The sequence below is a fragment of the Puma concolor genome, chromosome A2, assembly GCF_028749965.1.
Source record: "Puma concolor isolate L17-30 chromosome A2, mPumCon1.1.hap2, whole genome shotgun sequence".
In the NCBI taxonomy this organism is placed as follows: Eukaryota; Metazoa; Chordata; class Mammalia; order Carnivora; family Felidae; genus Puma; species Puma concolor.
Window position 1 is genome coordinate 112,976,450 of NC_141668.1, and position 25,693 is coordinate 113,002,142.

Genomic DNA, 25,693 nt, shown 5'->3' on the forward strand with positions numbered 1-25,693 from the left:
ACAGAGCACGAGCAGGAGAGGGACAGAGCAAGAGGGAGACACAGAATCCAAAGCAGGCTCCAGGCTCTGAGCTGTGAGCATAGAATCTGATGCGGGGCTTGAACTCACGAACCGCAAGATCATCAAGATCATGACCTGAGCTGAAGTCAGATGCTTAACCAACTGCGCCTCCCAGGCGCCCCCCTACACCAACTATTTGAGCTCTGTTTGTCCAAGTATTTTGTACATATGCTCAAAGGAGCTAGAAGTACTCATCTGGGAAAAAGAAAAATTTATTTTCTTTCTCGTGTTATTTTCTTTCTTTTTTTTTTTAAGCTTTATTTGTTTATTTGGAGAGAGACAGAGACAGCATGAGTGGCGGAGGGGCAGGGAGAGAGGGAAATAGAGACTCTCAAGCAGGATCCCTACTGTCAGCGCAGAGCCCGATGTGGGACTCAAACTCACAAACTGCAAGATCATGACCTGAGCTGAAACAAAAGAGTTGGATGCTTAACTGACTGAGCCACCCAAGTGCCCCGCTTCTGTTATTTTCTTGAAGAAACTGTGCAAAGTGGCCTGATGGAGGGCAGGAATGTAAACAGCAGGCCTGACTTCAGCTATCCTACAATGGGGAGGGGTCCTTTTTTTTTTTTTTTTTTGCCTCAAGCACTTTAATATCGGTTAATTTCCCAAATGAATTGACTGAAGATGTAATTACTGGAAAGGCGGCAGATCCTACTAAGAAATCTAATTAATACAGAATGGGAGAGATGAGGGGGAGGTTTAAAAGAGATATTTGCAGAGGCAAGCTCCTGAGATGGAAACCCTGTTAGGAAAAAGAAAAATGACCCTCTGAAGAAGTGACATTTTTATGATCTCCATAAAGCAGTGACCAAGAAACCACCCTACAGGATCAAAGAACCATAAAATCGCAGAAGAGAACGAAGATGGAGACATTATATGGTCAACCTACCACAGTTCACAGATGGGCACCCAGAGGCCCAGAGAGCTCAACTGACTCCTGAAGGTCACACAGCAAGTTGGAGGGACAGCATAACAGTTGGGATGCAGAGTATGCTCTCCCTGTTAACAGGCTGTAGGACCCTAGGACACCTGCTTATTAACCTCTTTATGCAGGCTCAGTTCCCTTATCTGTAACATGAGGGAAACTATACACGTGGCACATACACATGTAGAAAGCTATAAATAACAACAAATGAAGTATTTGTTAAAGCACTTAGCCCGGGTCTGCCACATCCAGTAAGTAAGAGCTATAATGCTTTTATAACTATTATAATACTGTTTATTATAAATAGCAGTAAGACAATACCTACAATCCCAATCGTCCCATTTCTCTAATGAAGGCTCTCACAGTAACATCAACAGCTACCACTGCCTAGGTAACTGGGGCTACACCCAAAGCTACAACTTTTATATCCTTCTAAGAACTCCATGAGATAGGCAACCATTATCCCCATTTAACAGACAAAGAAACTACTGCTCAGAGATTAAGTAACTTGCCAAAAGCCACACCGCTGTCAGCAGCAGAGGCTGGTCTCTCTTTCAGACTTTGTCTGCCTCCAAACCACACTCTTCCCCCAGGTGCCCCTGCCACCCACATCCTCAAGGTTGACAGACAAGTGTCTGAGGAGCGTAATCGAGGGCCCCATGTTGCCACCACCTATGGTTTCTCCACAAAGCTACAGCCTGAGCAGAACCAACCGCTAAAGCTACTATAGGTTTTGGGGCCCTGACTCCTAAAAGGAATTGGCAGTCAGGATTCTGTGTTTGGCCCCTTGAGATGTCCATTCGTCATCCTACACGACTCTTACCAGATTAGTCACCGCTGCTTCTTTCTGGAAGCATGGGCACTGATATCTGAAAAATTAATCCACAGGTTCAAAGACAGGCCCGTGACCTTTGACACATGGTCACAATACAGGATACACGATGGCAGGCACGTAGCTCATGTCTTAATGCACAGTTTCACAGGAGTGAATGAGAAAAGCAAGAGCTATCTTTATTGAGTCTCCCTGTGTACTTGCCCTATTCTAGGTACTGCTCCGTACACGAAACATCCTCAAACGGCCCTGTGACGTATCATCACCCACAGCGCACAGAGCAAAATGGGACACTGAGCGGTTACGCCACTTGCCCAAGGCCATGCAGTGCGGAGAGATTCTGAGGCAAGAGAAAACAGAGGACAAACACATACTCACTTTCAGCTGTTTGGTTCCTTTGGCCGTTTTTAGTCCTATGATCACATGGCTAATGGTCTTCCCATATCCCCCCATGGGGTTCTCTGTCTCACACGGAGTCAGCTCTGTGACTTCACCTTCATAAACTTCTTTGGTCTCCTTTATCCGCAGCCCTGGAAGAGACGGCAGGTGAGCTCCAGTAAGAAGCAGAACTCTCTCTCACAGATTCGTATTCCCTCTCTCTCTTACGTAAGTCCTTAATAGCCTTTTTAGCCACAAACCTTCCATGTCACAACGACTGACAAGTCAGCCTTACTAATAATGTACATCCAAGGGTAGAAAAGTACTGGATAGGAAAATACTGTAACTGTAAACTGGAGGAGCTAGTCAGAACACAGACAATTTTATTTCAACTTTTCAAAGGGATTTTCTCGGTTCAAATCTAGAATTAATTAGACAAGCTACAATTCTCAAAATTGTATCCGCCATCTGTTCCACCTCCAAGGGGGTGAAATTGAGCTTTAGCCTCTAATCCAATCTCTGAACCCCAACCATTCTACTCCACTAGAGCAGCAACTACATATACCCTTGTTTCTTGTGTTTTTGATTCTTGAAAAATAATTTCAGAACCAATGGAATAACTCCTTACATCCCTTGTGTCACCAACAGACCTGAGCTAGGTATGCTATGTTAATTAGAGGTCCGTGCCAACAGCAAGTGATATGTGACCTGCCAAATGTTCTGGGCCTCTGATTGACCCTTGGTGCACACCCCAGAAGAAATACCCAGTTGTCATTCAGCATTTGCAGTGGGTTGTTCTAGAAGTTTTCCAAGGCCACAACCCCAAAACAACCCCCCTCACCCTATAATAAAGCATTCACAGCTAGTCAATAAATGTTGTTGGCAAACAAAGAATTGTTACCAAATTAATTTTTACAACATGGTCTCAGTGCCTTTTTATATAATGTTTTTGCTGCCTAAAGTACTCTTCCCTCCTTTCTGGCTTTGCCAACTCCCCAGCTGAAATACTTACTCCTTCTAGAAAGCTTGCCTGACACACCCTTCTTCTTTACCCTCCAATGACTCCCATGGCAACCTGTGCCTCCCACCCAGCACTCACACATGGGATTGCGAGGACTCTGGAGACCTGACTCCCCCTCTGCTAGACAGTCAATAGCCACACACAAAAATGGATGAATGCAGGAAGATACTCAAGGGGAAAGGGAGTGCCATCAGGCAGACCATCCAATACCTAAGAAATCTGTCTACAGATACTTCTGCATATTCTCCGTAATGCCCAAGATCTCTAAGGAAGTTGCCATGTGATGCAATAGCCCAGGTCCACCATGACACCCCCAACCCTGAAACCCAGGCCTCATCTGGATCAAAGGTTTTTTGCCTCCAAAGTCAACACAGGCATGCCCCTGCAGGGAAGAGTGACTGGAGGGGGCACAAGGAGCTTTTGGAGTTCTAGTACTGGTCTTTTGATCTGGGTGTAGGGTACATGAGTATGCTGACTTTATGAAAACTCACTGAGCTATATACCTATGATTATGTTTTCTTCCTGTGTGTATGTATGTATCCACATACATACACACACACATATATATAATGCTTTAATAACACATTAAAATAACAACAAGAAAATTGGGTTTTTCTTTTCTTTTAAACATTTTTTTAAGTTTGGGGCACCTGGGTGGCTCAGTCGGTTGAGCATCTGACTTTGGCTCAGGTCATGATCTCACATTTCCTGGGTCCGAGCCCTGCGTCGGGCTCTGTGCTGACAGCTGAGAGCCTGGAGCCTATTTCAGATTCTGTGTCTCCCTCTCTCTGCCCATTCCCTGCTCATGCTCTGTGCTCTCTGTCTCTCAAAAATGAATAAACGTTAAAAAAATTTTTTAATTTTTTTAAGTTTATTTATTTATCTTGAGAGAGAGAGAGAGAGAGAGAGAGAATCCCAAGCAGGCTTTGCATGGTCAGCACTAAGCCCTATGTGGGGCTCGAACCCACGAACCGTGAGATCTTGACCTGAGCCGAAATCAAGAATAAAACACTTAACCAACTGAGCCACCCAGGTGCCCCATGAGTTTTTCTAACAAAGCAATGATAATTACTAATAACTAAAGATTTTCTTTGTTTTTTTTTAGCTCTGCTAGGATTTTTGTATGTATGTATGTATGTATGTATGTATGTATTTATAAGTAAGCTATTTATAAGTAAGCTCCACACCCAGCATGGCGCCCAACACAGGGGCTTGAACTCACCATCCTGAGATCAAGAGTGGGACATTTAACTGACTGAGCCACCCAAACACCCTGCAAATAAAGGTTTTCTTAAGACAGGAAAACAAACGCATACCACTGAACACGGTTGCTCTGAAAGCACACACGCGCGCGCACACACACACACACACACACACACACACACACACACACACGTGCATGCACAAACTCTCCCAAATTCCTAAAGTCTGAGTCTAGAGATACAAATGGCTTTCTCTGAAACCATGCCCACCACAGGTAAGTTAACAGCTAATGCATCTGTTTTCCAAGAATTCTACATCAACAAGAAAATAATTTTAAGTCACTGTACATGTCATCGGTTCAAAGACAAGGAGGAAAACATCCTTGGGTCATACTAGTTGAAGATGGGTACAGAAGGAGTCCCTACATTTAGGAAAGCTGCAGGCCACACCAGTAGGAACATACTATTTATAGGTTTACCTCTGGCTGTGGCAGCCTCTTAGCCCACAGAAGCAGCCCTCCTGCCAGTCTGTGGAGGGCTTGCATGTCACTGCCTCATTTGATCCTGCACTGGTATCGTGAGGACAAGAGGAGGTACCACCACATCCCAACCTAGCCCCGTGAAACAGCCAGAGTGAGGACTCTTTAGGTCATTTTACAGAGGGGAAGTCAGCTCCGGGAACTGGAGCAAAGGGTCCTTTCCTCCCTCGTGGTAGACCTGGGACAAGCGTCCAAGTCTTCTGGTTCTGAGACCAGCTTCTTCCCACCACACCACACTACACCACAGGGCCCCAGCTCACTGACTGCCTTCCCACAACACTTGCTCTGTCCTTCCTCTTCCAGGTAACATGTGCCCACAGACCTCAGCGGTCCTTTCTGCCAGCCCTTGGGTGTGAGCCCAGTCTCCAGCAAATTCATGTTTTGCCCCAAGGAAAGAACACAAATGTAAGGGAAACCCATAGGTTAAAAAGATAGAAGACACATATCAACTAATCTATCATGCAGATAGATTGTGTCCTGATTCAAACAATAATTAAAAAAATCTTCAAAAAAGAAAAAACACACTGTGACACAAGACAACTGGAAATTTGAATACTAACTAGATATTTGATGATACTAAGGAATATATTGTTTATTCTAGGCAGGACAGTGGTACAATGGGGTTTCCTTTAAGTCCTTATTTTTCAGAGACACATACTGAAATATTTATGGATGAAAAAGCAGGTCTGCAATTAACTTCAAAAGAATCTGGGAGGGGAATAATGAGGGCTACAGATCAATCAAGATTAACTATGAGCTGAAGCCTGGTGATGAGACCATGTGGGAAGGTCAGCATTTGACCACTTTTTGTACATTTGAAAATTTCCAAACTAAAAAGAAAAAAAACCAATGAAATACTATTCGACAACCTCAAGAATCGTTACAATTAAAAGGATGACAATTCCAAGAGTTGGTGAGGACGCAGAACAGCAGGAAGGTTTGCACTGCGAATGGGAGTATAAATTGACACAAATGCTTTAGAACTGACGTCTCCTAAAGTTGAACACATGAATATCCTGTATCCCTGTAATTCAGCTCCTAGGTATATACCCACTAGGTATGGGCGCGTGTGTGCACCAAGGGACATGGCCAGTAACAGTCATAGCAGCATTGTCCATGACTATCAAACACTGGGAAAACTCCAATATCCGTCAAATGTGGAAGAGATGCCTAAATGTGGCTTACTCACACAATAGAATATCACGGAGCAGTGAAAAAGAATTATTCTAAATACAACAATACTGATGAATCTCACAAACATAACTTTGTGGAAAAGAAGCCAAACACGGAAGAATACATACTGTATGACTGTGTATATGAGGTTCAAAAACAGGCATAACTACAACCATAATGTTAGAATCAAGACAGTTGTTAATGTGGGAGGAAGGAAGAATGGAGATTGGGGGCAGACATGAAGGGCACTCTGGGGTATTGGCAATACTCTCTTTCTTGACTGGATGCTGGCGGCATGGGTTTTCCATGTACAACAATTCACAGAGCTATACGCTTAACGCTCCCGTGCACTTTACTGTATGTGCACACAAAAGTACCACGTCATTTTAAAAAGAAATATTTAAGTAAGTAAAACTGGTAAGACCTGGCAAAGGAGGAACACTGCTGGCTTAAGTTTTGGGAACACTGCTCTAAACCTCAGCTGGAGTCTACATCATGGCTCTCACCCTTTAGAATCACGAGAGGTTTCTACTATTTTTCCTGCCCTGGCTGTACTCAGACCATCTGCCTGAATCTCAGGGGTTGGGTCTGCTCCCCGGATGATGCCAATGTACAGTCACAGCTGAGAACCACTCATGTAAGAAGGAATGAAGAACTCTGTTCTGCTCACAATGTAGAGACACGAACCACTTCTGATGACAGGTAGCCCAGATATGGTTTGGGTGTCCTCACCATCAAGCCACCTCTGTTCTGATATGCAAATAGCCCAGCGGCACAAAGAAACACCGCCAATGGGGTCAGACACTCTCCATCACTTCGAATTTTTAAATGTGGTCATTATCTTATCTTTGGAGCGGTTGCCTTCTTTCTCCAGAAACCCAACCAGGACAAAGACTCTCTCAGATACTGAAGTTAAGGAAAAGTTCTACTCTACCTTCAGTCAATCTGATAGCCTACAAATGGAAGTTTTGGAACAGCCCCAAAAGAGATGTTGTGTTACATTTTGCCTTACCAAACTCTCAATTCCTGAACATCAAGACAAAAATTTTCCAAACTACATGAATGTATCAGAAGCCTGTGACATACTTGGAAAATTCTGTACTTTTAAAATGAACTTGGATTTTTTTTTCAATCAACAATTTTATATCCCACAGAGATAAATTCCTTCCAGTGGAATGCTTCCCTCTATTTCCTGTTAATGACCATGACATGAAATTCCTTGAGTGGGGAAGAAAGGCATTCCCGTCTCTCACTAGTGCCCGTATTTGTTTAGAAGTCGCTCTGTGCTGACAAGCAGGCAGGGGATGTGGGTGACGGACAATGAAAGCGGCTGTTAGCCAGGGAAGGGGCCGAGCTGGCGCTATCTCTGGCACCGGCAACACAAATGACACAGGTTTCATCTGCTGGCTCAGGTTTCTAAATCCCTGACAGGGACCTTCATCACGTCAAGGAAACAGCACAGACTCCTTGCTTTTTATTTCTGGTCAGCTTACCGCTTCCTCCCCACCCCTCTGCCAACTTCACAGGAATTCAAAGGCAGAGGAAGATGGGCAGGGTTCCTTTTTGAAGACAGTCAATGGCCTGCCTTTTTATTCTGTGGCAGGATCAAGAAATTCTCTTTACCTCACTGCCATCAAAAGAACTACGCTGCCCCTCCCCTCAAAAATGGCAAATTGCAAAATAGATACCTAGGAAATTTATCTCTATTTTTTCAAACTGCAGAGCATTAAAGTTACCTTCATGCAACCTAAACGCACGCACGTGTGCAAAAGTCAGTTTTGTCAGATTTTATCAAGGGCAGAAAAATATTTCTTTTTAATAATTAACAATACATATTGAAAGTGCTCAGGGATTTGGGCCAGTTGTAGCGTCTTAATTAGTGAGTTAAATATGATCTTTGCCACATGTTCATTAAGTTTTTAGAAGGCACTCAGAGAAAGATTTTATAAACCCTGGGTCCTGTGACCCATTTCCACCCCTATTCCAGATACGATGCAAAAGTCCAAAGACGGCCAAACATGTAATGACACCCGCTGAACCTCACAAACATCAATGCTGCTAAAGGAACAACACCTAAACCAGGTTCCATTTAGAAGACGTTTAAAGGGCAAAATACAGGGCACCTGGGTGGCTCAGTCAGTTAAGCGACCGGCTCTGGGTTTCAGCTCAGGGCATAATCTCATGGTTTGTGAGTTCGAGCCCCACGTCAGGCTCCGTGCTGACAGTATGAATAAGCCACATTTAAGCATCTCTTCCACATTTGATGGATATTGGAGTTTTCCCAGCGTTTGACAGTCATGGACAATGCTGGTATAGGATTCTGCACCTCCCCCTGCTCAATCTCAATCTCTCTCTCGATATAAACAAATAAACTTTAAAAAAGAAAGAAAGAAAAGGGCAAAATTCAGCCACACTGCTGTACAGGCTCTGACGGGCACAGAGGCCGTGGCCACACAACCCTCGCACTCTGTGGGTTGGTGTGGGAGAGGGGAGGGGCTGTGGCCAGCCAGGGCCAGAATGACAGCTGTGGTGCTGGCCCTGTTCCGTTCCCTGAGCTGAGTGGTAACGGCATAAGCGTTGACCTCATAAGAAATTGTTAAACTACAGGCATGCTTTACATACTTTTCTCTAAGTATGTTATATTTCAGTTTATAACAGCCACCAAAAAAATTCAATGTTTCACAGTAAAAAAGATTTCCAGTAAGAAACACTTTACAGTTTAAAAAAAAAAAAAAAGTCCATACCTACACAACACAAAGCCTACAGACACAGCTTACAGGGTCTCTGGCTTAGAACAAGAGTCCCACCCTCCAGCGATCGCAGGGACCTGGTGCGGGCGAGCGCCTGGTGGGCGACATGAAGAAGCAGGGCCAGTGTACCAGGGACGGCGGCAGGCTGGAGGGCGAGCCCCGCTCTGGAAAGGGGCCCTGCTCAGCCCCACCCGACTGCTGCTATGTGGGAAGGAAAGCTTCTCTCAGGAAGCCAGAAAGAAGGATTTCATAGGACATTTCCCAATTTCTAAACACTGGCAACCAATGCAACATTTATTTTAATAAAAAACCCTGTGCAGACCAAGCGGAGTATGTCCATCACCAGACACAGACTGAGGGCTATCTTTCTTCGGCTAAAGGCTTCTGTTTTCTACCTGCTTTAAAAGCCCAGTCCCTTCTCTCATTCAGAAAAACTTCACTGAGCCCCACTATGTGCCAGGAACTGGGGCCACAGGAGATACTCTGTCCATAGCAGACGTTCAATCAACACCCAGTCTGCTCCTCTCCAGACTTTCCTATCTCCCAAAATGGCCACCTCTCCTTCTTTAAAGCCCCACATCTTATCCTCTGGGCAATCCTGTCAGCCCCACCATCCAACTAGATCCAGAATCTGACCATTTCTTATCACCTCTGCCACCACCACCAGGTCCAAGCCACCACCATCTCCTGCTCAGGCTCCTCACAGTCTCCCCACTGTCCCCTCACTCTTCTCACTGTCCACTCTCCATGCCCCAGCCAGAGGGATCCTTGGACAACCAAAACCACTAATTGCTTCCCTTTTCACTCAGTGACAGATGCAAAGCCCTAATCGTGCTTAAGACCCTACATGATTTCACCCCTGACCTAGACTTTAGCATTCTTAAGGCAAGGATTCTGGGTTAGACAAATCCACTCTTGCTTAAACTTTCGTCATTTCCTCCAAGCTTTCTAGTAAATTTCCTTCTGAAGAATGCTCACCTTGTTTTGACAACCAAAGGGCCTGGAAAACTGTACAGGCGCTATGACAAGGGTTCATAACCCATGACTCAGCAACTGTATCCTAGATATAGGCTCCCACATGTGCAGACACACATTAAACAGTTTTTAGTATCTTAAAAGGAATAAACTATTTCTAGATGTGAGGGACACTGGGATTTTCCCAGAGCGAGGGCAACAAAAATGGGGCAGGGAGACAGGCCCAGACCTCCTAGTGGAGAAGACGTAACTATTTGGGAGAGGCCATTTTCTTCTCATTGCAGGTCTTCAGAGCACAGGCTCTAGAATCCGAGAGCTATAGGTTCAGATTACAGTGCTGCTACTCACTAGCTGGGTCACTGTAGGCAAGTCGTGTAACGTCCTGAGACTCTGTGTCATCATATGCAAAATGAAGACAGAGAATTCCTCTTGTGGGAACAAAAGGCTATAATCAATGTTGAGGGGGGCCCTGCCATGTAACAAGCACCAAACCCTGTAAGCTCAAACCTCTGCCCGTCCCCCCATGGTTTCCTCACTCTCTGACAGGCCACGATTCTTCTGGCTCAACATCCAGGACTGGGGACATTCTAGCATCGCGACACACAAAGCTTATGGCCTAAGTCCAAACCTTCTCACTGGACACTCACCTGTAAAAGCATAATAAGGCTGCCGGGAAAATCTGACTTGTTTTTTAAAAAATCATTTTATGGCCACATCTACTTTGTCATGTGAAAAACCCCAGTCCCGTAGCCAGGGTCTACATTTTCTGACTGCTAAAACACTTCAACTAGAAAAGTTGGGTTTTTGTTTGGCTTGCGAAGATAACACTAATGGTGCCAAAAGAAAAATGGTAGCACGACAAATACAAGCTGTAAAGGCGTTTGCACAACGAAGCAGCTTCAGCGAAGTGGGCAAAGGAGAACAACTCTTGCCACAGACGTGATACTCACCAATGGCCCTGCGGAAGTTCTCCATCAGCACCTCCGTCTTCTTGATCTCCGTGGAGTAAACTTCACTCCCCACCATTGGGCAGAAGGGGACCTTACTGCCCAGCTCCTGAGCAATAGCCAGAGCCAGAGCTGTCTACAGAGAACAATGGGAATGCACTTGTTTTACATTCTTGAAAATATGATAATTCAGAAACATATCCTATCAAAAAATTATGAATCAGGAATAACCGAAAATCTAGTCCTTTTAGTTTCAACATCATTTGGCATGTTTCACACAATAAATGCTGAATGACTTTTGTGGACAGTCGATTTATAACCTAAATGGCACCTTTAATCATCCCTGTAATTACCACAGTTATCACTCACTGACACCAGTGAGGCCCGACTCTAAGTGCATCACGTGACCCTCCCACTTGCCTATGAGCTACACACTGAACTTTCCCCACTTTACAAATAGGGAAACTGAGACACAGGAGAGGTAAAATAACATGTCCTGGGAATCATAATCTAGAAAATGGCAGAGTGGGAACTTGAACTCTGGCAGTAGTAGGGTTCCAAAGATTGTTGTTGCCATCGTAATTAGTAGACTTCCCAAACTGTCCCCTCGATATCAAAACAGGGCTCGGAACACCGCTCCAGTCTCTGAGATACTACTCTCTGTTTTTACAGGCATGGGAGGACACCAACCTGGAGAGCATCAGAAAACACTAACCAAAGAATGAATTACGTGACGTTCGCTTTGGATTGAGTGGCCCACACACGGTGAAGAAGGATGTGGGAGCTAGATTCTCAAGCTATGAGCTGGTCCCAAGTTACACTTGAACATGCCCTAGTAAACTACAAATTGATTTTGTAGATAACTACAAAAGATAACTACAACTGACAGATGCTAAACACAAGCAGACCAAATAGATGTATTGTCAGATATCAAGTATGAAAAGCCGATGCTTTAAAGCTGGTACAGGACAGGGAGATGCCACAGCATTTTAATGCTGTTTTCATCTTTCCTCAACTTTGAAACAAGAGCCTAAGTAAGGTCAGTTCCCAAGGGGTCAGGGCTAAGCAAGAAAACAAGCTTGCCCAGAACAACAAAGTGCACCCTGAGACAGTATTTTAAAACTGGCCCAGCAGAGGTTCCTCTCAGATTTTCTTTTCAGTGCCATTTTGGTGATAGTTTTAAGATGGTAGCATCTGCTAGAGAAGCAGCATGTGATGTAGCACAAAAAGCACTGGTGGAAAGGGCAAAAACTGGGTGGTAGTGCTGGTTCGGAAACTAATTCTTACCGTGACCCTGGGCGCATGGCAAACCTCTGCTGCCCTATTTCCCCACCTGCCAAATCAAGGTCCTGGATTAAATCACAAGTTGTAAACTCATTGCCCACAGCCCAGTTCTGTTTTGCCCTGCTGAGTGTCATGTGTGTTTTTAAACTCAATCTGTTGCCCATTTTTTAATGTTGGGAAATTTCATATAAAAATCGAGGTATCTGACCTAGGAATAAATCTAACCAAAGATGTAAAAGATCTATATGCTGAAAACTATAGAAAGCTTATGAAGGAAATTGAAGAAGATATAAAGAAACGGAAAAACACTCCGTGCTCATGGGTTGGAAGAATAAATATTGTTAAAATGTCAATATTACCCAAAGCTATCTACACATTCAATGCAATCCCAATCAAAATTGCACCAGCATTCTTCTCGAAGCTAGAACAAGCAATCCTAAAATTCATATGGAACCACAAAAGGCCCCGAATAGCCAAAGTAATTTTGAAGAAGAAGACCAAAGCAGGAGGCATCACAATCCCAGACTTTAGCCTCTACTACAAAGCTGTCATCATCAAGACAGCATGGTATTGGCACAGAAACAGACACATAGACCAATGGAATAGAATAGAAACCCCAGAACTAGACCCACAAACGTATGGCCAACTCATCTTTGACAAAGCAGGAAAGAACATCCAATGGAAAAAAGACAGTCTCTTTAACAAATGGTGCTGGGAGAACTGGACAGCAACATGCAGAAGAATGAAACTAGACCACTTTCTTACACCATTCACAAAAATAAACTCAAAATGGATAAAGGAACTGAATGTGAGGCAGGAAACCATCAAAACCCTAGAGGAGAAAGCAGGAAAAGACCTCTCTGACCTCAGCCATAGCAATTTCTTACTTGATACATCCCCAAAGGCAAGGGAATTAAAAGCAAAAATGAACTATTGGGACCTCATGAAGATAAAAAGCTTCTGCGCAGCAAAGGAAACAACCAACAAAACTAAAAGGCAGCCAACAGAATGGGAAAAGATATTTGCAAATGACATATCGGACAAAGGGCTAGCATCCAAAAATCTATAAAGAGCTCACCAAACTCCACACCTGAAAAACAAATAATCCAGTGAAGAAATGGGCAGAAAACATGAATAGACACTTCTCTAAAGAAGACATCCGGAGGGCCAACAGGCACATGAAAAGATGCTCAACGTCGCTCCTCATCAGGGAAATACAAATCAAAACCACACTCAGATATCACCTCACGCCAGCCAGAGTGGCCAAAATGAACAAATCAGGAGACTATAGATGCTGGAGAGGATGTGGAAAAATGGGAACCCTCTTGCACTGTTGGTGGGAATGCAAACTGGTGCAGCCACTCTGGAAAACAGTGTGGAGGTTCCTCAAAAAATTAAAAATAGACGTACCCTATGACCCAGCAATAGCACTGCTAGGAATTTATCCAAGGGATACAGGAGTACTGATGCATAGGGGCACTTGTACCCCAATGTTTATGGCAGCACTCTCAACAATAGCCAAAATGTGGAAAGAGCCTAAATGTCCATGAACTGATGAATGGATAAAGAAATTGTGGTTTATATACACAATGGAGTACTATGTGGCAATGAGAAAGAATGAAACATGGCCCTTTGTAGCAACGTGGACGGAACTGGAGAGTGTGATGCTAAGTGAAATAAGCCATACAGAGAAAGACAGATACCATATGTTTTCACTCCTATGTGGATCCTGAGAAACTTAACAGAAACCCATGGGGGAGGGGAAGGAAAAAAAAAAAAAAAGAGGTTAGAGTGGGAGAGAGCCAAAGCATAAGAGACTCTTAAAAACTGAGAACAAACTGAGGGTTGATGGGGGGGGGGGGGGGGTGGGAGGGAGAGGAGGGTGGGTGATGGGTATTGAGGAGGGCATCTTTTGGGATGAGCACTGGGTGTTATATGGAAACCAGTTTGACAATAAATTTCATATATTAAAAAAATCGAGGTATCTGGCTTCTTTTGAGGACCCAGAAAGTCTGGCCACAATGGGCCCTCATTACTGCGTGGCAGCACCGGGTGTAGACCTCAGGAACAGCTGCCACCATCAGTGAGGGTGTGCCGCTCTGGCCCCCACAGCCACCCTGCCCCTTCGTGCTGGTGCCCAGGCACCTCCCTCATCCTCACAGCCTATCTGAGTGGGCATCTGAGTTTGTGACCTTGAGACTGATGCCCCTAAAACTGTTATTCTCTGATACCCTAAAGCGAAGGAATAATCTCTGGAGCACGACAGGGTACTGTGTGAGGAGCAGACTCCAGCACCACGTCCACCTGCTATCCAAACCTGCCACCTTCTCAGTCACTCCTCTTTCTCACCCAGGTATCTCCACGGGCCCTGACTCCACACCCTCAGTTGTGAACATCAAAGACAGTGATTGTATCTGATTCGGTGACATCTCCCCACCTCCAGCTAATACAGACGAGATGATCAGTATCCTTCCACTAAAATATGATAAATACTTGGTTAAGAAATGCTTCCGGCGTGTCTAGTTTCTTCCTTGTAAAGGTTCCCAGAAGGCGGGTATACAATATAGCTATTATACCCACACCTGGTATATAGTGCTAGGTCACTTGCATGAGGTCTCAGTGGATCCTCCCAACTAGCCTATGAACTTGATGATCTAGTATTTGATGTCTGATATTGTGTTGGATAGATTTACAAACTGAAACACACACGTTACTAACTCACCCAACATCAGTTAGCACGCAGCAAAGCCAAGATGCAAACCCCAACCTCTAAGACATTATTTCTTTGTGACTACCCCTCATGCAAGTGGCAAGTGGCACACAAAAAAGAAGTTATTGCCAAAAGAAGACTGAAGAAGTCTGCTTCATTTCCCATCTCATCAGAACACCACCTTTCTCTAAAACCTAAACACAAAGCCCTGCTATGAACAGTGTGACATCCTCAAGAGAACAGGTCGTCCATACGAACCACTTTTTTGTTTCTCTAAAATAAGCACCACCGTATTCCTGCCTCCACTTAGTTAAGCTGCCTAAACCGTGGGGCCCATCAACGCCCTGGAAAGCAGAAGAGTTACCACATGCCTTCATGTAAAGGGACTGGACAAACCAGCAGTGGTGAGAACTTCCCGTATTTTCTGGAGGAAAATGGTACAGTGCTACAAAAGGAACGAATGGTTTACGCTGCCAGGAATATGGCACACTAGAGAGAGTCATGGAAAATCCTTCCTGTTACAAACAGCCAGAAATAAATAATAAAAAATCCAGAGTAGTAAACTACCATCGCCTTGAAAGTTTGGAGGGTTCTAGGGTGCGTGGGTAGCTCAGTCAGTTAAGTGTCCGACTTCAGCTCAGGTCATGATCTTGCGGTCCATGGGTTCAAGCCCCGCATCAGGCTCTGTGCTGACAGCTCAGAGCCTGGAGCCTGCTTCGGATTCTGTGTCTCCCTCTCTCTGCTCCTCCCCTGCTCGCACTCTGTCTCTCTCTCTCTCTCTCTCTCTCTCTCTCTCAAAAATAAACAAACATTAAAAAAAAAAAAAGTTTGGAGGGTTTTGACAGCAGAAACCTCAGCAAGGTACTACAGTGGTAAGAGAGAAACCCCCGAATAAAAAGGAGGCTTGAAGGGCCATGCATGAGTAGAAAAGGTGAGCCAAAAAAAGCCCAAAAACAAACAAACAAACAAAAAACCCCTGACATACAAGGTATAAACTTGTAGGTCCTGCCTGTGGCTCTGGGTGAGGAGAAAAGTCTCCACAGCATGCTCTCACACGACTCTAGGATCAGTCTTTACGCTGATGACCAGAAAACCCAAGCCACAAAATTCACAGCAAGTGCCCTGGATAGTGCAGCAGGGCCCCTCAGAAGCACTCTCAGATTTGACCAGCCAAACATAAGTTCACAGGCAGACCAAGAATACAGAAAAAAGAAACTGATTCATGAACAAGGAATAAAAGGCTATCAAAAATAGCCAGAATTTTAAAAAATCCAGATTAAAAAAAAATAGAACTTATAAGAGGGGGATGCTCCTTATTTACAAAGAACAAAACCAAAAGCAAGCTAATACATGTAGAATGACAGATTTAGAAAATCACTGTTTTGCAACTACCAGTGTGGTAACTGATACAGCAATAACCATGAGAGGGAGCACTACACCCTTAGGGTGAAAGGGTATTTGCAACATCTCCACAGGTCACTTCACTTCCAATTACTAATTAATTATAAAGGGAACCAGGACCTTCCCATCGAATGTGGCCTCATCCCCCTTTCCTGTCAGCCTCCTGCTGTGACACAACGGGACACGACATCACCTGGGCAGTGTTTTTCCAAGTGTTTAACTTCTCCTACTGACAAAACAATAAGATGATCTCTGTAGGACAGCTGTAGAACCTTTTTACAAAACAAGTGTCCAGGACTCTTCCAAAAGGTCAATGTCAAAAAAGAAAACAAAACCAAAAAAGGCTGGGGAGGGTAACTGATTAGATAAAAAGAGACTAAAGAGGGGTGCCTGGGTGGCTCTGTTGGCTCAGGTTGTGATCTCATGGTACGTGAGTTCGAGCCCCACATGAGTCTCTGCACTGACAGTGCAGAGCCTGCTTGGGATTCTCTCTTTCTCTCTCTCTCTCCCTCTTTATCTTGTGTACACACGCTCTCCCTCTCTCTCAAAATAAATAAATAAACTTAAAAAAAAAAGAGAGAGACATAACAATGTGTGCAGTGTATGATCTTTGATTGTATTCCGAATTTACAAATATAAAATATGAAAAAGCCCCCAAAAAGACCAACTGGGAAAAATTTTAATTTAGACTAGACATTAGCTAATATCGTTAGCAACATTAAGTTTCTTGGGCGGATGATAGTATCTTGGTAACAGGAGAATGTCCTTGCACTGACTTTCAAATGGTTCAGAAATAGAGAAAATACAAATGTCACCAAATATTTACAATTAGTTATTTACATGCAGGGTAGAGAGGGGATCATCATACCATTCTTCCAACTCTTTTGTAGGTTTCAAATTTTTCAAAACGAGGAAGAGAAAAATATTCAGTGGGTTGGATTAAACAGCAGCTTAGTCATAACCCACAAAACAATTAGACTGGAACAGAGGCCTAAAGAAATTACCCACAGTGCAGCAAAGCCCAAGAGATGGAAAACATGAAAGTGAGGTTGCAAGAGAAAGAAGACAAAATGAGAAACTCTGGCACAGGGTTTCCCAGCCTTGGCACTACTGATATTTTGTGCTGGGTGTTTCCTTCTTGTAAGGACCGTCCTGAGCACTGTCTAGCAGCACCTGTGCGCTCCACCCACAAGATACCCGCTCAACCAAACTGTGACAGCCAAGAATGTCTCTGGACATCACCAATGTCCCTTGGGGGGTGAAACTGCCCCAAGTTGAGAACCGCTGCATTCAAATATCTGACTGGAGGGGCGCCTGGGTGGCTCAGTCGGTTGGGCGGCCGACAACAGCTCAGGTCATGATCTCGCGGTCTGTGAGTTCAAGCCCCACGTCGGGCTCTATCCTGAAAGCTCAGAGCCTGGAGCCTGCTTCCGGTTCTGTGTCTCCCTCTCTCTCTGTCCCTTCCCTGCTTGCTCTCAGTCTCTCTCTCTCTCAAAAATAATAAAAGAATAAAAAATTTAAAAACAAACAAATATCAGACTGGAGTTCCAAAAGAAGAGCACAAATAGGGAAATGCAATATCCGAAGAGATAATATCATAGTCAAGAGATATCAAGAGATAACGTATCATAGTGAAACACCAAAACCAAAAACATCAGAAAGAAAAGACAAAACCCTCAAAATGAGACTTCTCAAAAGCAAAGAGAGAAGCCAACAGGTAGCAAATATCAAGAGAAATAGTACCAACGGAAAATAGCTATCAACAGACTTATATATCCAACATAACCATCTTTGAAAACAAGGGCAACATGATAAATACAAGCCCGACTTGGCCACCAACAAACGTCTAGAAGCAACATCTAAATGATGTACTTTTCTTCTTTAGAAAGTAGAAAAATGGAGGGAGAGGGAAGGCTTAAGATAGAAAAAGGAAAGTAAGCAAATACATGGTAAATACAGTGGACAACCTGATGTCGTCTGCAGAGAGATAATTAAAGCTCATATTTATATGGCACTTTAAAGGTTAAGATAGACTTTTTCACAAATACAGCACTTCTTCTATTTTAAGACACCGACATATGTAAAGACACCACCAATTCAATTACATGACTTCAAAATGATAATTACAGTCATTATCTTACAACTGACCGGTTGGAATAACTGTCTGAAATGAGGCATGTGCTACTTCAGAAAAGGTGGAGAAACCTGCCTTGGGTCCCATGGCAAGTCAACACCAGAGCTGCAATTTAAAGCTTATTTCCTTACAAACACAACACCAAGCTCCTACGCTCCTGTACCAAGTGGCCCTTTGGAGGAAAGTGCATGACTCAGATTGGGGACACAGATATGTCTCAAGTATCTGGCCAGTGCTCTCACAAATCTCAACAAGCCGTACTGCCTCCTCTGCCTGGAAGGCCCTCTTCTTCCCTGTGAAGCCAAACACTCTCAAACACTGCAGGCCAAATGTCCAGCAGAGTTTTACCAGCTTTTACCAGCCCTCAGTCCCACTTCCAGCTCAAACTCCAACTGCATTTAAGATCAGTCAGTACCTCGCAGCTGAGTGTTCAACTGAAGCATTTTGTACTGTCATGGTTTCCTCTCTCTCCCCCAGAGAGAAGCCCCTTAAAGATAAAAATCGTATCTCTGATTCCGTTCTTCTTTCCTTTTCCCCCATCTCTCACACAGCCAGAAGAGCACTAGGCAAAGTTAGCATTCGGAAAAATGGTCGCTGCCTGATTTTCTTTCCCCTTCAAGTAAGATGTCATCCCCAAGATTTAATGAAGCCCTAGGCCAAAAGAAATGTATTTCCAAGGCAAAGGAGACTGGAAAGAGATAAAGGACAAATTCTAGACACAATGAGACCCCTCTGAGGACTTCATCCTCTCTTCTCTGGAGGTCAGCCAGGATAATTTGAATTTTAGAGGAGCATGGATTTTAGATACTCAATTGTATTACTGCACATTAGTTTTTCAAACATACATATAACCAATTTAGCTAAACAAAGACTAGTTAAGACACGAATTCAATTTGGCTTAAACATTAAGATCATTCTCTTGGGTAGGTTTAGAAAATGAGAGAAAATGAGTACCTTGCCAGTTCCAGGAGGTCCTGCCAACAAGACAGCTCTTCCAGCCATTTTCTTGCTTTTGATTAATTCTACTATCACACCACATGCCTAGACACCACAATGGAAAGAAATAATAAATCAGTATTAAAACGTTTCACGTGGGGAAAAATTCCGGTTTCTGATTCAAACATTCACATACTCATTCAGCCAACGATGAGTGCCACTACACTACAGGCAGCGTTCTAGGTGCTGGAAGCAGTGGAGGGCGACAGAAAAGAAAGCCTTGTGGTCATGGAGCTCGCCTGTGGTCTAGCGGAAGGGACATACACAAAAACACTGTATGAGATCGCTAGCGTAAAGAAAAAAGGGCAATGATCTGGGGAGGCCTCTCTGATGACATTTTATTTGACATGTAAAGCTCCAGGCAAAGAGGAATCAGTGTTGCAGACCAAGGAAACCCCAAATTCAAAATGCAGGAATGAGCTGGATATATCCAAGGGACAGAAAGGCCGCAGTGCCCAAAGCATAGCTAACAGGAGAATGGGAAGATCAGGTCGAAGAGGCAGGCAGGGGCCAGGACTCAGAAAAGAATTTTAGTAAAGTTTCAGTTCATCTACATAGACTATTCATCCCAAGATGATGATTTCTTTTTTAAAAGACCTTGATGGCTGCTGTGTGGAGAAGGGATGGTAGGGTACAAATGGGAGCAGTGATTTTTAGCCTGGGACCAGGGATAGACTTCAGAGGCCCAACACCTCCTGAATTTCGGAATTAAATTGAAAACAAAATTGTGTGTATATGTTCCCATATGCATTTTTCCGGAAAAGAGTCACAGCTTTCATCAGATTCCCAAATTAACTCATTAAGGGTTAAAAATCAAGGCACACACTACTAGTTGGCCATCGGTTAACTCCCAGAATGTTGCAAATGCTGCACGTGAGGTGAACACTAGGGCACCATAAGATGTGAATGTCTTTCAAATCCTCAAGAGTAAATTGCTTGATGATTTCGTAATACATCTCTGAATTCTAACTTCATTCTAACTCTCTGAATACTATTAAATCATTTATAGCCATATGTACACATACATATATAAATGTGTGTATATATAAATTCCATAAACGGGCTACTGATTTTTATATGTTTTAGGATATTAACTATAAAGAAGGCTGAGAGTCACACTTACTGAACACTTACATCCCAGGACTATCAGGTTTCTTACACTGATTTAACAACCTAACATATAACTGTTAAGGGTGCATCTCCTTGCCTTAGGGCAGGCTACCACTACTTCCCATGGACTGTGGAGAAGTACCTTGGTCCCACACTTAGATAGCCACTACAAAAATGTGGGTTCAATGGTGCGTGGGTGGCTCAGTCGGTTAAGTGTCCAACTCTTGATTTCGGCTCAGGTCATGATCTTACAGTTCACAAGACAGAGTTGGGCTCTGCTGTATCAGCACAGAACCTGCTTGGGATTCTCTCTCTGCTCCTCCCCCATGCTCACTTATACACACTCTCAATCAATCGATCAATCAATCAATAAATAAATAGGGGCGCCTGGGTGGCTCAGTCGGTTAAGCGTCCGACTTTGGCTCAGGTCATGATCTCACAGTTTGTGAGTGTGAGTCCAGCGTCGGGCTCTGTGCTGACAGCCTCCAGGCCTGCTTTGGATTCTGTGTCTCCCTCTCTGTCTGCCCCTCCCCTGCTCACACTGTCTCTTAAAAATAAATAAACATTAAAAATTTTTGTTAAATAAATAAATAGGTGGATTCTAAGTGTGCATGTGGATGGGCTATATTCCATTTTTGGCTCAGTTGGAAAAGCAGTGCCCTGAACAGAGCCCAGAAGGTATTCTTCAGATATACTGCATTTCTAAGAAAATAGAGCCACCCACTATGGTCTTCCTTAATAATGGAAGCTCATAATCCTCTGTACTCTTTGGAAAGAAACTTTCCAAACTGTCGATGTGTACTCTTACTGACACACTATGAGCTCTTCCATTTCTCTCCCTCGGTTTAAGCTCCAAATTCTCTCCAGTGACATGTATTTAGTGAATTCTAAAACTCTAAAAAAGAACTGGAAGGGCCTTTAAAAGATTGCCTCATCTAACACTCAGATGAGTGGATGTTAAGCACCAGGGAGACTGCTGATATGACCAGAGTCATGCAAGAACCTGGAAGCTGCAGCGGGATGCCTATTAATTCAATAAATAAATACTGCGCCCCGTTAATGAGTAAATATAATCATATTTAACCATCTCTATTCTCAGGAAGCTCATATTCATAAGGAAGCATAAAGCATCAGAATTATGAGCATGAATTCTGGAGTCAAACAGACTTGGGTTTAAATCTTGTCTCTACCACTACCCACTGAGTGACCTTGGACCTACCTACCTAACTTCTGTGAATCCAAGTTCCTAATCTGAAAACACAGTTCATGACTGGCACACAGGCTAAAGGGTTTAGGGGTAAAGTGTACTACAGTCTGCAACTTACTTTGAAATGCAACAGAGGATTGGTGGATGGATCAATGAACAGATACAGGATAAACCAAACGAGTACAATGTTCATTGCACAATTGGGCACGCAGGTGCCTATACAAGTCTTTTAACTTTTTTGTATGTCCTAAAGTGGCATAGTAAAGTAGGGGACAGACAATTATTAGGGTGGAGGTGAAACAAGACACTGGAGATAAGAGCTGCCTGGCGCAGAGCAAGCATTCAACCAGTGTTAGTTAGCTGTTTTCAGTAAAACGTCCTCAGTAAGCAGAGAGGGGCTGGATAAAGAAGCTTCAAAGTCACCCTGACCTTGTCAATATTTCCTTTTAGAAAGACGATGCTCAAAAGAGAAGCCAGAGGCTTTTCTTTGGCCCTTTCTTTTAGCACAATCAGCCTAGGAGGCAATAGCTTTAACCTCACATTAAGTGCAGGTTTCTATAGCTGCTAAGCTATGAAAGGCCTTGGCATGGATCTGATCTTAGAGCACAGCAGGCAGAAAAGGGGCTGTAATATCACAGAAAGAGCACTGCTTTGAGAGTCAGAAAGACATGGGAGTACAAATCCCAGCACTACCATTGCTAAACAGTGGCAAGGGGGTAAGTGAAGTGACCTCTTCCACCCTCAATTTATTCATCTGCAAAAAATATAATACGAAGAGCGTGAATAGTTTCGCGATTATAATGTAAGTGAAATGACTTGGCATCACTGCCACTTAAAAACAAAAAGTGGATTTGACTGGAACGGTCAGAAAGGATGCTCCTCTCCCTAACTCCCGCTTTCCTCCTTCAGCTGCCAAGGCCTTGGAACGAAAGTGAGTTTTCTAAGGTTGATCACTCCTCTACTTTAAAGCCCCCATTGACTCCCACTGCCGTTCACAAAAATCCAAATTCCTTACCAGGTCCGACAAAGTCCTGCAGGACCTGACGTCCACCAAAACGTAATGATTATTTTATTTACTGGTTAAACGTTTATCGTCTCTCACTACACCAAAATGTAAGCTCCAGGAGAGCAGGGACCTTAACTATCTTCTTCCCCGCTTATCCCTGCGTCATGGCACAGTGGACGGGGCTCAATCGACACTTGTCAATGAGGTGAAGCAGTCAACCGTCCCCGTGGGGGCGGCACCTGTTCTCCTGGATGGCCCCTCTCCCACTCCCAGGGTGCACCTCCCTCGTCGACCCTCGTAGCCCATTCTCACTGCCCTACGGAAACTTCGGCGGGGCGTCCAAGCGCGCACCCCGCCCTCAGCCCCCCACTTCAGCAGCCTCTCAACTCCCAGGCCGGCCCGCCACACCTCTCGTGCGTTCTCCTGGCCCACGAGCCCCGAGGCCGCCTGCTTGGCCAGGCCGCTCTCGTCCAGCCCCAGCCCCTTCACGTGGCTGTGGGAGGCGATGCGCTGCGTCTTCGTGGTGCTCTTCACCTCCTCAATCTTCATCCTGCAGACGCCGGGAGCCACAGCCTGCGTGGAAAACCGGGAGCAAGTACCACACGCCCAGCACCTGGGTTACCATGCGGCTGTTACTAGGGCGGTTTGTCAAGGCCCGCCTCACTCGGCGTCCCACTGGCGAGGGCGGGAACGCCTCCGCTCCCCCATTGGCTCGTAGCCGCGCCCATCGCGACTGCCGGCAGGGTTCCGCCCACCCACTTCCGGCTGTGCCGCGCGCTTGGCTTTCCCCGCAGCCAGTGCTTCCTGCCCTGACCCTAGGATGAAAATGCAAGGGGACCTCCTCAGGAGTTTGGCCTTGGAGTGGGGCGCTGCACCAAAGTGAGGTCCTGGAGTCTGGCTCTTAATTGTGCCACTATGTATTATCTTATTTGAAAGTCATACCCTTCTGCGGAGCTCAAGTTATTACCTCCGATTTGGAGATGGGGAAAAGGAGGGACTTATCTAGAACTTAGGACGCCTTGCATTAGGGTTGAGGTAGACCTGAAGTTAAGTGCTACTGTAGTAATTTCTGACTCTCGCATCTTATACTTCAACATTATTTTTGAATCTAGGTTTCTGTTTGCAAGATTATTAGGTCAATGTTTGTCTCTCACTAAACTGCAGGCATTAGGAGCATGTAGACCATGTTTGTGTTCATTTTAACTCAATTGCTTAGCACATAGCCTGGCTCACAATGGAGTCTTCTTATGAATCCAAATAAGGTTCTAAACCACCACATACACGCTTGAAATCATGTAGTTTTGCTGCATGTATTTTATTTTTTATTTAAAATTAAAGAAAAAAAATGTTTTTTCAAGAGAGACAGCCCAAGCGGAGGAGAGGGGCAGAGAGACAGAGAGAGAGAATCTTAAGCAGCCTGCATGCTCAGCACAGAGCCCAACACAGGGATCAATCCCATGACCCTGAGATCATGACCTGAATCTAAATCAAGAGTTGGATGCTCAACCAACTGAGCCACCCAGGTGCCCCTTACTATTATTATTATTATTTTGCATGTATTTTAAACAGTAGGTTTTATGGGACTTAGTAATGGTTTCTGTCAGTGAATGGAAGCTTTTGGAAGATCCTTGGAAGGCTTGAGTTTGTTACAGGTGGCCTATGATTCGTCAACCCTATGACACTGAGAAGGTTGCTTAGCACCTCATAGACTTTTTCCTGGTCACTACCCATAGGTGAGGAGCAATTCTTTCACCCTGTAAAGAGGAAAACTTTCCTCCAACTAGTACTCGAAGTGAGGCACTCTGTGGGACTTACTTCTTTGTGTATTGTTCAGTTAGGAGAGAAGACCTTTCCTACATTTAGTATTTTAAGCCCCAAACTTTAGCACGAAGAGAAGGATTTCCTTCCGGCTGATATGAGTGGCGAGGGTTGGGGAATAAGGATTTGGGAGCTCATGGGAACTCAGTAGGATCACTTGATCCAATGGTTTTCAAACCACATTCCCTGGGGTTGTAGAATTCTTTTGTGGCCAGTAGGTGTGTGGAAAGGGAAAGCTGAGAGGCAGGATGCCAGTCCAATGCCCCCACCTCCCCTTCTACCAGAGCTGTTCCATCACAGATCAGGCCTAGCCATATCCTCATTTCACAGATGAGGAAACTGAGGCCCTAGGAGGGGTCAGAGTTTGTCCAAGATCACAAATTGAGAAGTGCCTGGCAAAGCCTAGACCCACATCTGGTGTAGAAAAAAGCTGGGTCTGGTTGCAGAACCAGACGGTTTCTTTCATTTCAACAGAAGACTATGCAGCAGGCCATTGTCCAAGATACACAGGTGAGTAAAGGGGAGGTGAAGCCCACAGTAGTGGACATATGTTGCCTACCCAGCGTCCTCCTGCTTCTTCTGGCTACCATGAGTCTAATTTTCTTTCGAGAGCCACCCTTCTTTGACTTTGAGTCCAAGTTGTTTGGATGGGTTGACCCAACCACAGCTTTGTTTCAGGAATGGATATGGGACCCTGGCCTGGCCTATCAAAGTATCCCTTCTCCCCCCCCCCCCCACAAAAATGATGATTGGTTCAGCAATGTGAGCAGACAGTCCAGTGACACTGAATCCCAGTCCCTTTACTGGAAATACCAAGAAAGAGACTTGAGTCATGGTGTTCCAGGTCATCTTTGCCACTTCATGGGAAAACTGCCTAAGAATAAAGCCAACACAAAGGAGAAGAAAGCTGGCCAGACATTCCTGATGAGATCTTTTACATTCCCAGGTACAGCTCTGCCCTACTTGCAGTGTAAATGGCACTGACATTGGGGCTTAAAATAGTTTGAGTTAGGTCTCCATCCATGGGTACTGATGAAAGTCCTTATCAGTGTGATGACATATATACAAGTAACTATGTGGACTGCTACATTCCCGAATTGTGCTGGATGAGACTCTCAGACCTGCCAGCTCTCTCATTTTACTTCTGTGACCCTTGTTCTTTCATCTCCAGTTTCTCTTCTCCTCTTTTCTCCAGTCCAAGTTTGATGATCTCAGCTAACTG

The 25,693-nt window shown here is 44.4% G+C and overlaps 1 protein-coding gene across 2 annotated transcripts in view; it reads right to left on the bottom strand.

Annotated features, from left to right (window-relative positions):
* Positions 1-23,313, bottom strand: part of RUVBL1 (RuvB like AAA ATPase 1) — a 44,360-nt gene extending 21,047 nt beyond the window's left edge. For both annotated transcript variants that reach the window (XM_086697283.1, XM_025921639.2), the window contains exons 1-4: positions 23,062-23,313; positions 19,289-19,375; positions 10,809-10,941; positions 2,199-2,350 (exon numbers count right to left, since the gene is read on the bottom strand). In XM_086697283.1, coding sequence (XP_086553409.1) covers positions 2,199-2,350; positions 10,809-10,941; positions 19,289-19,375; positions 23,062-23,202 — 513 coding nt within the window. In that variant the 5' untranslated portion in view covers positions 23,203-23,313. The remainder of the gene's footprint in view (positions 1-2,198; positions 2,351-10,808; positions 10,942-19,288; positions 19,376-23,061) is intronic.
* Positions 23,314-25,693: the final 2,380 nt, after the last annotated feature.